This window comes from Lissotriton vulgaris, chromosome 6 (assembly GCF_964263255.1).
Source record: "Lissotriton vulgaris chromosome 6, aLisVul1.2, whole genome shotgun sequence".
In the NCBI taxonomy this organism is placed as follows: Eukaryota; Metazoa; Chordata; class Amphibia; order Caudata; family Salamandridae; genus Lissotriton; species Lissotriton vulgaris.
In genome coordinates this window covers 1,278,638,319-1,278,653,641 of record NC_141694.1, presented here as the reverse complement: position 1 = coordinate 1,278,653,641, position 15,323 = coordinate 1,278,638,319, and the positions used below count along the sequence as shown (strand labels likewise).

The 15,323-nt window shown below is 46.3% G+C and overlaps 1 protein-coding gene across 2 annotated transcripts in view; it reads right to left on the bottom strand.

Annotated features, from left to right (window-relative positions):
- Window positions 1–15,058, bottom strand: part of MAP3K5 (mitogen-activated protein kinase kinase kinase 5) — a 1,016,304-nt gene extending 1,001,246 nt beyond the window's left edge. Inside the window, exon 1 of one of the 2 annotated variants that reach the window (XM_086927404.1) lies at window positions 14,068–15,058. In XM_086927404.1, the coding sequence (XP_086783530.1) occupies window positions 14,068–14,452 (385 nt within the window). In that variant the 5' untranslated portion in view covers window positions 14,453–15,058. The remainder of the gene's footprint in view (window positions 1–14,067) is intronic. The other variant, XM_086927403.1, reaches the window with a different exon arrangement.
- Window positions 15,059–15,323: the final 265 nt, after the last annotated feature.

Here is a 15,323-nt window from a genome sequence, read left to right as displayed (position 1 = left end):
AAAACCTATGCAACGTCTCTTTATAAGTAAATGGAAAACATTTGTAAATATGGGCACTTTTTTCGCTGATTTGCTAATGGTGGCCACGACATTTATTTTACTGCCCGCGCCTTATTTTTTCTATCGCAGTCAAACCCTGTCTCATTGCACCGTTAGTGTTATAAAAGTCATGCTACCTCACCCCGACTCTGAAAGGGAAAATAGCGTCATTTTATATAACCACATTTCTTGGAAAACGCTTTTTGGCTCCAGATATTCACACAGATGTGCCCTGCTCGAGCCGTAGAAATGACATCGTTAGTTATTTCAAGAGGATGACCGGTCGTAACCTTCCCGGCGCTCGACAAGAACAAACGGGATACTGTTACCTTAGCCAAAACACTGGTGAATCACGGGACGAAGTGACGAGGCTCCATCCTGCTTTCTAGAAACTTTCACTACAAAATATATGACTCAACCCTGCTGTTATTCCCTGTTCCTTATATTTGGCCACAGGGGTTTGGAAATGAAAATATGTAAACTGAAGACAACGCATGGCCGATAGTCTCGATTACTTACTTGTTGCTGATAAAATTAGCACCCCCTTATTAGGGAGAAGAATGAAAAAGGCCATAACTGGAGAGCAGCGAGCCCACGCGCCACAGACCCGCGACATTATAGGTAGCTATACCCCTTCTTACAGGTCACTGCAAATATTTTAAGATAAAAAGCGCTCCAAGTTCTGTTTAAGTTTCAGGCAAGCACTTTTTTGGTGGTGAATAGAAGGTCCTTCCAAAAAACCTTTTAGCAGCAGGGATGAGCCACACACAAACAGCAAGACGGGCTCGGTACCCCCACAGTAACCAATCTCCCCTGAAGCTGGTACTCGGAGAATATGGCACATTTTCTGATTCGATGGCACGGCTATCTTTGGAAGGTGGCACATAATGCCTAACTTAAGTAGTATGGATGGAAACGATCACAGTCCCTTACGATGAAAGCGTACAGAATACAGTCCATTTTTAAGTGGCAGTGTCGTCAACAACATACCGAGTAAATATTTTATTTTCCACATTAATATTTTAGGAGCACGAACACAATAGGAACAAAACCTGGAATCAACGTAAATATCGAGCTGATGACGTGATGATTTAAATTTCAAGAAAGCAAACATTAAATGGCCGACGTCGTCTATTTGCTAGCTGTATGCTGCCTCGTTAAGGTCATTACAGTAGCTGCTTCAGTGTTATTAGTGTTTCTGTAGACACAGCACAGCAGGAAAGGGGAGATGCATGGCGCCACGAAGTAGTCAAATGTATTTCGATCTGCTCCCCAGAATCAAAAGTCGTGACCTCGTGCAGGTGGGAAAGAAGGACCAGCGAAGTGCAGGGAAGCAAAAGCAAACTTCCGCCTCAGTTCTGAAGAAAAGTGAACAAGGAAATGGTTTAAACAAGGACACGTGGTACACAGAGAAGAGTTCCCCTGAGGTACAAAGAGCAGTCAAGGGAGGAAACCCCGTGCATTACAAGGAATTCAGCATGGGGAAACAGACAGTCCGGGCCAGAATGGAGAAGCAAATCAGAGTTGCCAAAAACGACAAAAAAACAGTCCTGCTCCCTGCTTGACCTCGTGCAACCTCTCTCTTTCCATCAATTCATCCATCCAGCCTCTCTCTCCTTCCCTCCTTCCTTTCCCGAATTGCTTTCTCTCTAAGTTCCCCCTCGATCCCACTCTCTCTCTAGCTCTATCTCGGGCCCCCTGTGCCTTTTGAATTATTCTGGAGGAGCAGGGGAAAGTGACAGAGGCACTATGGGCTAGCCTATTACAGATGGGTTGCACTTTTCCTGTTTGCGCCACTTTTCACCTTTAGGTGCGCCGGGTGCATAGGGAAAGTGCACCCTATTATGTGGAATGCGGTGCCCTCAGAGCAGCGCATTCAATAGAAATACGGAACAGCTGTTTAAAACCCACATATACTTTTAAAAGGGATTAGAGATCCCATTGCAGGCGGGTGAAAAAGGCCCACTTTCAGTGTGCCTCTTAAAAGGCATCTTTGCCTCTACGACCACGTCAGTAATACAGCGCAGTAACAGGGGCAAAGAGATTTCCTCACTTGCATGTGGCCACGCCCCCATGCAAATGAGCGATTGCCCTCTAATATCACTGGTGCTACATGTGCGCTAGTGCTTTCTGTATTACACCTTCTGCAATACTAAAGTGCCCAGAGGGCGCACAAAGTGGGTGAAAGCGCTTGTTGAGCCCCTGGGGCACTTCTGTAATATGGTCCCTGGAGCAGTCCTTGGCATTCAAAACCGGCCTCCAAGAACTTAAGCCACCTAGGGTCATGCCTAAAGGAATAAAAGGCCTGTCCGGCCTTGGAGACACAATGACATTCCCGCAATGAAATCACAAGGAACCCATCCACTGATGGGTATTTTCCTACTTGCTGTGTTAAATATAATTACTAATTGTAGATCAAGACAACAATATACCTGCAGCAAAAGTTACATGCCCTAACTGTCCTTGCTTCTTTCACATGACTACAACCAAGAGTTCTATGACCTTAAACTCTCCCTCACCCCCTAACATTAAAAAAGATAACCGGCCTTGGTATTGGGACATTAAAGGTGCGAGCAAACTGAAGTCTCCAACCCTGGAAAATCATTTTAGAATCACAAGTCCTGGAACTCCCTAAATTCGAAGGCGGCTACCCTAATTTCTTAGGTTGTAAACTCTCAACTTCTCACATTTCAAATGACTCAAACGTAGTATCCAAATCCCTGTCCTAGAAACACATCACTCTCTTTCAATGCTGCAGCTTCCTAATATATTCCGGGTTCACTTAAAAAAAAAAAAAAAAAAAAAAAAAACGTACATCATCCAAATTTCACTTGGCTGCAGAAAATCAACACAATTTACAAACAAACTCACCCCGGTCAACTTCAACAAATCACTCGGTCTCCACAACTAGGCACACACCCATCCAAAAAACAAAACATCCATAAAACAAAACTGTACCTATTAGAGGCCGTTGTTAAGAACTGCAGGCACCTGCCTCCAGAACAACTCCATATTCAATAGTCAAATGACCTTAAGGCCTTCAGAGAACTTGGTAATCCCTGGTATTTGAACCTCTGGTGTCTCTTGCATTGCACAGAATGTCAAACGGTTTCTTGAAGAAAGCGACTTTAGAACTGACGTTCAAGCCTGCGTACTCTTGCAACTGAATGGCATTAATGCTCTACTCTATTGCGTCCTAGATGCCACAATGGCACCCATTATGAGAACCCTAAATGCTGCACCACGACTCATTCAGAACCTGAAGAAATATGGGCACATCAACCCCCTCCTGATGGAACTCCATTGGTTCACCTTGCTGGCTTGCGCACCATCTTCAAAACCAGCTGCATAATTTAGAAAACCATCACAACCTGCATCCCTTCTGGTCTTACAGACAAGTTTATCATCTCTGGTGGATCTCCACACACCTGCAGTCAGGACACCATCAGATTGAAGACTAAGAAGTGTAAAAAATTAAAACAAAACAGCAGGCCTTTTCCATCAGTGCACTATGGAGCTGGAACAACATCCCTGTATCTGTCAGGACCGTACCAACATTTCCAATTCGTGAACAAATTGAAGACTCACCTCTTTAACCCCTCCCTTGCTCGTGACGGAACCGTTCCGTCACGAGCCTCGGGTGGGAAGTGCTGGTGACGGAACGGTTCCGTCACGGCCCGCTCGCCAAGCCTCCGCTGCGCGTTCTATTTATCGCGCGGGGCCGTGACGGAACCGTTCCGTCACAAGCACAGCTCACCCGCGTGCCGTGATGGAGCAGTTCCATCACGAGCACGGGACCGCCGCGCGGCCCCCCCACCTCCTTAGCACTGCGGCGGAATAGCTGCCGCAGTGAAGGGGTTAAAGAACACTTCATCACAATGCATTAATCGTCCACAACCCAGCTTCCATTCTTCCTATTTGTTGAATTTATGCTGTTTTTTTGACCATGTACAGAACTCTTTTGGCTACATTTTCCCTACAGAGAGACATTCATAAGGCAATTATAGTACTTATTGAACAGTGCTAGGACCCACACATCAGTGTGGATGAGAAATATTTGAGTTGAACAGCCAGGGTCCCCAATTACTGACTTCCATTCCAGGTGAGGACAACCTGGACAAGACGGTGCAAGGTGAGCAACAGAAGGAGCTGCTGCCTGCTGGAGGAAGTGGATTGCTGGCAGGGCTTGATTTGAGCGGGAGCGCACACACTGATTTTTATAGACGGCACTGATCAGTTGTTGACTACAAGCAAGAGAGAGAAAAACACACAAACGGAAAAGGAAGAGGAAGGAGTAAAAACTGACACAGGGAGAGAAGAGGGACCAGCAAAAGTGAGTGCAGGGGGCAGCAGTGCCTGGTAGTCAATTAAATAGGCCTGTGGCAAACTCAACACTATGCAACCTTGATATTCAGCACACCGATTCTTACTAGCACTGCAGCAGCAGAGCTTTGGGCACTGGCACTATTTCTTTTACAAATTAAGCACTGCTTAATTTGAGCCAGTGGTTTCCAGTGCTCAGCACTGGCACATGATTAACACCAGCACTTTTCGTGAGCACCGGTTAGGGACACATTAATTTATGGGGAAATTATGTGATTTGCCCAGAATCACAGGATGTTGAGCCTACGCCGAGACTCCAACATGGTTCTCAAGCTCCTAATTCGGCAGCTCTGGCCATTACCCATATCCTCTCCCCACTTTAATGGTTAGTAGTTGGTTCAGTTTTAGGTGGTGCTAACAGGAGAAATGGGCTGGTGCAAGCACTTATTTGTTTACAAATTAACCACTGCACTAACCATTACTCTTTCACATTGTTGCAGTCTTGGACTGTGCACAACTTGTCTCAAACATATGCAGGACTAAGATTCCAGCTTTTGGCAGGACAAGGGTAGGTGCACTCACCCACTTGAATCTTAGTCCTGCACTCAGATACAGCTCTGCTGGCACTTGACTCAGTCTAAATGCTAAAACGTCACCTCAAAGGTTTGAAGACATTTCACATTACCTTTCTGTGGGTGGAGAAGTGTGGCTCACTGGTTAGAGGAGGCAGACCTGGAAGCGGAGGTCAGCCCGGGACCAGGGTTCAATTCCCGGCTTGGCGGGGTCTTGAGTCCTAAAATGTCCATGGACTCGACAATTCTCGCTCCGGTGCCTTCTCGATTCACGGGTTCACACTCTGCGACTCTGGGCAATAGCTTGCTTAATCTCCACAACGGCCCCTCGCGGCGGGATGCCTGGCTTTCACCTTGCGGATACCCTGCCGGGGTTATCTCACAGGGGAATACCAGGACGGGTTCCCTAAGCAAGCGCTTAGAAACCGCTTGGTGATTTGCGCTATATAAATTCCTGTACATTTACATTTGGGTCTGTAGTACAACAGTTGGCCTGGGCCAACATAAAGCTATGCTCATATTCCAGCCCCTGATCAACGCATTTTCAACCTCCTTTCTTCAATCAGCAGGCTGATTCGGTATCCAAAAGTGTTTAGAATGCCTACACTCTGGTAACATTTATTTTGTCCAATTATTTTAGCCTGAACAATATTCATTCTGCACAATAAACAGTAACAACGCCATTGACCGATTGTGTTAATGACACATTAATTCTTGATGAGAGTCTCCAGCAAATATCTGTGAATGAACTCCCAACGCATGTTTCGCACCCTAAAAACACGTGCCGGGGCCTTTTTCAAGCCTTTAATTATATACAATCAGACTCATTAACATTCATACTTACATTTTATACATAAGTTATTAATACGTTTTTCATTATTAGTGGTCATATTTGTGATTTGACACAGTGATACATATTCAGTGGGGCATAGTTAACATGGTCTGTTGACAGAACTGTAGGTGTAAATGTGGTAGCGAGCACGTAGACACTAAAGAGTAGTAGTCATATTCCTCAAATGCTATTGAAAGAAAGTTGAGAAGATTGATTTGTTCCCTTAGTCAGTCATTATGTCGAGAGTGTGGGCTGAATGTAGATGAGAGAGCCAATATGTAACTTTATATTCTCTACAAAGCAAGCTCTAAATACTGAAGCGTCATTGCTCGATCATAAGCCGATTTTACAAAACTCTATAGTTTCTGCCAAATTGTTGCAAAGGGATCTACATCCATCTCTTGTCCCGTGACAGTCATCGGGCTCAACTGGGAAGACCATGCACTCATTTGGCATAACCCCTCCACAGGAGTGTCTCATCTGCGTGCCTCCTGACCAGGCATTTGTTCACTACGTCAATAGTGCTTTTTCCTGTCAGCCTTCATAGAAATGATGTCGGTACGTCCTCCAAATTCTTTGAGCAGGTGAAACAGTCCTTTCCTTGCCTGCTTGAACTCTGCACTGTCAGTAGAGTTCGCAGAGCTTTTCCTACTCCGCGCTCCTTGTAGAGTGCGGAGATCCAAAAATCTCTGCAAAGCGGCACGGAGCAATGTTTTTCCTCTCACGTAGCGTGCCAAGTTGGCAAGCAAGGAAAATTTTAAGCTAGACCATCTCCCGACGAGATTAATCAACATGGCAGTCACAGAAGGTCGCTAATGCTTGTGTTGAGAAACCTGCCGCTCATGATGAGGAAGTTGGCGCTCGAGAAGAACATCTACTCGAGCAGCAGAAAGAAGCAGCATCTTCATGCAAAGCATGTGGTGCCGTTCGTGCAGATTTTACAGCGCAGGACAAGTTCCCGGCACTAAAAATCAGTGTGAGCAATGCGACTTACCGCACTCCGCCACGTGCAGAACTCCACGGAGTGCAGTGGAGTTTTTTCAGCACTTCACAGAGTTCCGCATAGCAGAACTCCGCCCATGCCTGCTCTACTGCACTATTATGAGTAACCCAAACTTGTGTATGCAGTCAAAGCTTATCCTAACGATTTACCCTCCCTTGCTTGTTCCAGATCTGCACTATTTAGTTTCCATGAGGGTTCATTGCATTTCTTCTCAAAGATAAGGATGGTTGTAATATGGAAACTGACCGGCATAGTGTTCTAGTCGCATTTGTTCTTACGTGTTATTTTCTGCTAAGGATTTACTAGTGTGGGGTCCATCACTTTACTACAATCTTAGCAAATCAGGATCCCTACGAACTCGACAAATCTTGAAGGAAACACTGTGGAAATAATGTACTGATGTGTGTTGGTCAGCCTTATAGATGCCTGTCAGAGTGCACTTTAATAATAAGAGGCTGTGGATGAAGCTTAGAAAAGACAGACAAGCAAAACACACATGCACCCAGTTTGACTCATAATAAGATCAGTCCCATCAAATGCGGGAGGCTATCTTGTGGCAGACTGGCTCAAAACTTTAGCTGATCTAAGAATAGCTTACTGGAGATCTTTTTGCATTCCAGAAATGCAATGAAGTGGCACTTCTTCAACCACGCTTGTAAATAGCCGCCATTACTGAGCCATTCCAATAAGATGTAAGAAAAACTATGAAAACTTTTTGCAAACTTAGGGAATGAAATACATTTTAAAGATGCGGTTTGAGATTTAGTTTAGTCCTAACTATTTAAACACTGTAATTGGTTACTCAATCAGTGCAACAACTCCTCCTCCTACATCACACCGATTGGTCCAGCACCCATAACAAGAGCACCTTTCTGGCCACTCGCCCATGAATCCCAATGCTTCCCACATAGTGTCACAATAAATACAATACTGCCAATCAAGCAGTCCCCATGGTGTAGAATGCTACCCGTCTCAAAATGTGCTTCAGCAGCCAACAAAAGGAAAGAAGCACTACATAAAAAAAATACAAATATCTTATTGAAGAGTTACTTAATTTTGGTTGCGGTTCACCTCATGCCTTCCATAATATATTGGCTTTTTTCCTGGTGCAGTCTTTTTTCGAGCATCTTTGAGCTTATTATATATGTAAAGACTCCCTCTGCTGATCTTTCAAAACCCAGTGTCGCAGAATTACATCAGTCATTTGTAATGTTTTTTTAATTAATCGAACACAAATCCTGGCAGACAGAAATTCTGCACACAGTAAAATGACACAAAATTGGAACAAAGGCAGTAAAGAGATGGGCTGGTAAAGTGCTGAAGGTGACTGGGTAGGAATGAGTTAACCCCTTCCATGCTGATGACGGCCCCCAGCCGTCATGCATCATGGTGCTCATGTGCTGATGACGGCTGGGGACTGTCATGAACCCGCCCACTCTTATAAACGGCCGCACAGGCGCAGAATCGCGGCCAAGGGGTTAAGCAGCGACAATAAAGCAATACAGTGCATAGATAACATTGGTGAGTAAATATTTACATTTTAATATCAGGCCCAGTTATGTTCGGGAGCATGGAGGAGGTTGGAGTGTAAATCAGAAGGCATGGGTCAGCTGTATGCGGTTTGAGATTTTGTTTAGTCCTGGCTATTTAAACACTGTAATTGGTTCCTCAATCAGTGCAACAACTCCTCCTCCTTTCGCAAATGAGAAAGTGGGGTTGAGGGTGGACTTGAATGCGAGAAAGGAGTGATCAGTCCAAATTTCACTAGGTAGGGCACATCATTTAAAGAGTCTAAGTTGCTCTAAGGGTTTCGTTTTTTTTTTTTTTTAAACACAAGCACTTCATCTCTTATTTGAAATTCTATAATGGTGAATACTCAGTGGATTCTCTTCTGCTACGGTTTGAAATAAGTTGATAAAAGAAAGATGTAGGAGTTTAATACTAGAATGGAATCAAACTCCTCGAGGCGAAGGGTTCCCTCCGTAATGTACACATTTCATCTCCATCCAAGATATCGATCATATTCTCGCAATATTAAAAAGATTTTTAAATGTGCTAAAACTAAACGGTGTCTAAAGGAAACGGCATTCAAGATGTCGCCCATTAGTAAAGTCGTTGAACGTACTTTGGCCCAGAAGGCACATTCAAATCGAATACCTTTAGGTCTCTCACTCTAACAAGAACGCGAACATCAGAAGATTGGACAAACCGCCATGGTGCATGAGGGTATTTGCACCTAGTAGTGCTATATATAACTATGTATAATGCCTAAAACAATAAATAGAAGCGAGAATAGAAAAAAGAAATGTAGCGTTCATAATATAAAAGGACATAATAGTGATGAGGTGGCCCTAAAAAGATGATATAATGTTCATTGCAGCCTTTCAACCTGTATCAGAAGGTACTTGCATTTAGTCTTCACACATCAATGAAGTAAACTCAGTTCTCTTAGACCTGTCCAACCATCAGCTCATAAATATCAAAAAAATGTAACTATGACAATAAACACACTGCACAACGTTCAGGCCTCAAGAGACATGTTTGATCTATCTTCTTTCACCTGCTACACTTCAGATTGGTTTAAAACTGCTTTTAAGGGACTGACTGCAAAATAGAAAAGCTGTAGACAACACAGAAGGAGCATGCCAAGGGGATCTCTGGTCCTGCAAAGCAAATAACGTACGTCGGTGTAAATTTAGCAGCGGCCCAACTACCACCGTTTGGAAACATGGTTTGTCCTAGACCCAAAGGCAAGGATGTATTTCTCCACTGTGGAAACACAGTACATTTAAATTCCTTTTCAAGGATAATGTTTCCTTGGCCTGGTGAGAGAAATGCAGGCTTGATGAAGCAGTAGATAAGTAATTTATTAGCTATTCAATTATTTAAAATCTGTACAGTAAAATTAACTTAAAATCTGCTTCCCTCCTCCCTGCCCCCTCCCTTGAGCCCTCCGGGCTTTAGTTTCGTTACCCCTTTTGCTTGTAAAATATTTCTTTTCCGGCGAACTGGGGTTTAGATTTGTATTGTACGACGATTCATAAAAACCCGTTAAAAAGTCTACAAGTTCAATGTTCCTGTGATTAAGCACGGGTGACCTGGAAGTGTGGTATTGTTGGTTGCCTTGCTGGAGTTTGGGTCCTCAGCTCTGGTTCATGGTCTTCAGCCAGGGCCGTAAGATGTTCAAATGTAGAGGTCAGGGATAAGGTGCTACTACATCATGCCGTTGCTGTTAGCAACACAACTGCCTGAACTGGTGATAAAGCATTATCAGCCACTAGATCACAACCAACTCGCATCTGGTAAAAGCCTGCGGTTTATCTAAGGTGCTTTTCAACCATGTTTTGTGTGTTTTTGAATCTGCACACCAAGTGCAATATTTACAGTCAGGTGTAACAAAAAGGCACAAATGCTCCCAAACAATTTCCTTTGGTTTTGGTGCATTTTGTGGCTGATGTACACATTGGGGCACAACGAAGAATATCTGGTGCAGACAGTTTGTGTTTGCATTAGGTCCGCATGTTTTTCATTTGGTGTGGCTTTTACCACAAATGTGAACGCTTGTAATAAATGCAGGTGCAAAAACCAGGGTATAATGTGGAGTTGACTCAATCTGAAGTACTGTATTACACAGACAAATCGCAAGTGATTGATTTTTGCACTACTAATACAGCCTAAATGACCCTGTGATTGCTTCTGTTTGAGGTTTACTCTAGTAACAAGTTATAGAACATGAGGGTTGTATTATCACAAGGGCGGACATCCTTTCCTGTTTACACCCATTAACACCTCACCAGCACACTTAGGCCCTCATTCCTAGTTGTGGTGTAATACTGGCAGGCAATACTACCACCACCATCAATACAGGGGGGTGCGATTTACCCTGGAGCAATATTATCTCCCCATTATGAAATTGTCCAGTCAGACTTTTTGGGGGGATGTTTGACCCCTTCCACCCTGATGACGAGCTCGTCATGAGGTACACCTCTCATACGCTCATGACGAGCTGAGCTCGTCATGAACTGCAGTGTTTACAAAACTTCACCGCACAGAGGGAAAGGCCGCCGCGTGCATGAGGTTAACCCAATAGCAACATAACAGCAGGCTCTATCCACAAAAACATTCTTCCACCTACGGTATTGCAGTTTTGCAAAGTAAAAACTTGAACCTGTGCTTTACATGATCACCAGGCTTCATTACAAAAGGTCATATTTGTTTGGTACAGGGAGATTAAGTGATTTGCCCAGAATCACAGGCTGTTCAGCCAACGCCAGGAGTCGTGCCTGGTTCCTGAGACTTAAAGTCGACAGTGATGGCCTTTATTGCACATCTCCTCCCCCTCCTAAGATACTGTAAGCATCCAGACAAGATAAAACAGGGTTTACACAACCACAATCAAGGGCCAGATGTACAACCGTTTTTAGCAGCTGCAATCAGAAAATCGGGCCATTTATGGCTGTTAAAAATGGTTGTAGCATGTACAAACCCTATTTCGCGAGTGGGAAACCTATTACCGACTCGCAAAATAGGGTTTGTGAGTCACTATTAAAAAGTGGTGTGCCAAGGACGTCCCTCCAAATAGCAAGTCGCAGGGGCATGTACAATTGTTTTACAACCGTGAAGCAATCTTAAAATAATTGCAGTTTACTACCTACTTCAAGTAGGTGGCAAGCCAGTCGCAAATGGGAAGGGGTACCGTGGAGACCTCTTCTCCTTTGTGAATGTATGCAAAAATATTTTTTAAGAACAGGCTGTGTTCCTACGTACCACTGCCTGCCCAAAAAAAATTAAAAGAAAAAAACGTTTTAATTTTTTTTAAACTCATCCCGCTTTCCTTTAAAGAAAACAGGCTGCATATGAAAAATAAAAAGTTGCTTTATTTAAAAAGCAAACACAGACCTGGTGGTCTGCTGTCTCCAGCAGGCCACCATTCCTATGATTGTAGTCCATTCCCAAATTGCCACCTGTTCATGAATATTGATGAGGCAGGTCATTTGCGATTCCATTGGGTATCACTAAATGTGTCTGAGACACATTAGTAGATTCCGTTCTGCAAATCGCGCCCTTCTCCCAAATACCCTATGGTGACCCCCCCTAAGGCCCTTTACTACTGTCATGTTGACTGCATGGCAGTAGGGGCACTCTTGGAGAGGGCAAGCTTCAGATAGCTGGGCTGTGTCCTGTCCTGATCCAGCTACTACGGCTAGGCGGTGTAGACCCCATCCCTTGTGATGTCAGCAAGTACTGGTAAAGCCAGCAGTTCTGGCCTCAGCAGACCGCGCACATAAATTACCAGCCACTGAAGGGTACTTGAAAGAGGGTACATCGATTGTCTTTATGAATATTGCCATGTATTTGCTTATTTATTTTGAACTATGAGGCCGGGAAGGTTGCGAAAGCTGAAACTAGGCAAGAGAAGACCTAATAAAAGTCGAAACTGAGGATATTTGTGAAGGGAGCAGACAATAGCGATATCGCCTGCACGCCAGTGCACTTTTCTCCTGTCCTAGCCACAGCTTCTCTTAAACAAACCGACCACCACACTCCGACTTACATTGTGGGGGCGGTCCATGCGAGGCTAGAATTCGACTTATATTTTTGTTGTTTGCAGAAGCCAGCCCTTTAGCTATTTCTGTTGAACTCCGGGCACAGGTGAAACAGTACAAAGCGCTTTATGGAAAAGAGTGATCACGCGCTGAAGAAGACTTCTAGAAGACTGAGGGAACCAATCACTGGCTGGAGAGACAGACACACACACACCCACCTCCCCCTGCTGCGTTTTCCCTTATGATAGGTTCATGACCATAACCACGGGAGTCTGGGGAGGGACAAAGATACGTCAAAATATATTGGTAAATACTAAATACCAACAGCACCCAGCCAGCCACCTGGCATAGTATGGCTTGCATTTAGGATATGATTGCTGGGGCATTCTCGAGAGAAGCGGGCGTGCAACATAAGTCACAAGTAAACAAACGTAACCACTGGTATCCGGATTGCGTTTAATAAACGTTAGATGAGGGTTTACCTAGCATTACACACAGTATACGACAGGCTGCTATAAAATGCATGAAATGGTTTCAAATACAAAACGTGTTTACAAAATACATATTTTAGTAATACCCAAAATGTACATAGTAACCCTTTTTTTTAATAAAGGTCTTTTAAAAGCACAGTTGCCAGCTTAGCTGGTAGTCACTTACAATAACTCTAAAAAATAACAACTGTCTCATCAGAAAGCTTCAAGTAATCCTGTCAATTAAAGCCAATACCAGCTTCCAAGCACCATGTACATTTGCAGATTGACCAGTTGAGTACATTAACATTTCTTTTGGGGGAAGTAGGCACCCTGGCAAAAAAAAGGCTTGTCTAGCTGTCTGCACCTCCCTTGGCACAGTAGACTCCTTGACCCACACTTCAGCTGAAGCATTCCAACCGTTGCAAATAACCTTGTCTTTTCACAAAATGTAGTATCACTGATTTTCTAAAACTAAAAAAGGTATGGGCACGTCCTGCCTCTCAGATCCCCCTTCTTCGCCTCCCCACCCCCCGTCACGGGGTGCAAACAGATAGAAGAGGAGAAACACGGACTAAACAGCAGGTCACGGTAGAGAGCAGGCTAAACAAACTGTAGGGAGCAGGCTAAACAAACTAGGCAGCAAGCAGGTCGGGTCAAAGAGCATGCTAGTTAGGGTAGCTAATTAGACTAGAGCGGTGGCGGGATGGGGCACATGCAGCAAGAGAGAGTTCAGGGAAGGAAGTGGCATGGCACAAGCTGCGGAGCTGCTGAAGGGTAGGTAGGGTGCAGGCAGAACTGACATTTAGGCTGGGTAGGGTACTCGGGCAGGATGCACGTTGCATGGCAGGCTATTGGCGTGACACACCCAGGAGGCGGGGGTCAGGACACAGTGGGTAACAGGCTAGTTAGGGAACAGGATGTAGGGCAGGTGTCTGGGCGGCTTGGTTGGAGGCATACATGAGGGGCAGTGTGGCTGCAGGTAGGCAGAGGCTGCAGGGAACTGGTGGCTGGTTGGCAGTTGAGAAGTGTGGCTAAAAGGCTGTGTATGGTGCCAACAGCCCTCGAGCAGGTAATGAAATAGGCAGCCTGACAGCTGGTTGGGTAATAAAAATACAACAACAATCATGGTTCTATGGGCGCTAGGTGCCACTGCACTTGCTGCACCATCGATACCTATGCATGGTAGATTACTAGCAGGGTACCTAAGCCCCATGGTGGCTTGCATGGCAGATAAGGTGCATGGTCGTTATCGGTGGCGGCTCGCCCGCGGGCCTCTCACCTGCATTGTAGAAGCGGTCCAGCACGCTAGTCTCCCCGAAGTCCAGCTTGCCGAAGGGCAGCATCTCCAGGCGGACGCCGCCCCCCTCACACGCCTCCCGCAGGCTCTCCAGCGCGGCGCCCTCGCAGGCCTGCACCCCGGGGCTGGCCTCCTTCATCACATATACCACTGAGGTGCTCCTGCAGCCGGGCTTGGACCGGAGCGGGGCCGGGCACACGGCCGCCGGCCCATGCCCGCCGCTTCCGCCCTCCTCCACCTCGTGCCAGAGGCTGCCAGCCGCCGGGGTCTGCAGGGGGGCGCCCCGAGGCGGCTGCTCCTGCAGCGGAATGCCGAGCAGCAGGGAGGTGGGCACGGAGAAGGTGATGCCCTCGCTGCTGTCGCTCATGTTGGCGCTGGGTCGGTCCCCCTCCTTGCCCGAGGCGCTGTGCGCTGTCCTGGGTTCTACCGGAGGGGAGTGCTGGGCTGCATGCCCGCAGGGGGCACGGGTGCCCGGTGGAGTCAAGCTGCAGGGTCCCGGCCGCCCCCAGCTGCTGCAATCATCACCAAAGTCTCCCCAACACCTCCAGCCGCTGGTGTCTCAGGTGCAACCTGTTGCAGGATCCTCGCGCCCCGCACCGGCTCCGCGAGCCTCCACCGCCACAGCCTTCTAAGACACTCGCACTCAAAAATGAAGCACTCGAAGAAGCAGTCTTCTATGAATGCACTCCCCCTGTCCGGCAGCCGTGCACGGGCCTCTGCGAAATGCCCTCTCTGTGTGCAGTTCGAGATCTAGCGGGGGCACACCAGCAGGCGAGGCGCATGTGGAGGTGCGCCGCCACCCTACTGCTGCCGGGAGGACTCCCGGGCTCCCAGGTGAGGTGCAGGGCTGTGTTTACTTCCCTTCCGCGCTGCTGCCCGCAGCGGCACACTAGCCTGACAGTCTGTCCCCGCCGGCCCCGGTGTGTGGGAAGTGCCAGTGTGCAGTGTGTTGTGAAACGTGCTGTGTGTGGCTGCTGTACAAAGTGTAACCCGAGAGCTGCCCGCCCTCCTCCTCCTTCCTGTACCAGCCCTTCCCGCAGTCCTCTGCTCGAGAGATAGAAGTTTCCCACAGCTGTGGCGAGTTCCGCCGAGTTCACGTGACTCCCAGACGCCCCCCTGTGGCCATCCCGTGCTGTGTGTCTCTCACGCTCCTTTAGTTACTACAATCTCAAATAAATCACTATACAGGCGATTCAACCAAACAGTCAATGTAAACTTTACTCAGCTTTTGATTGTAA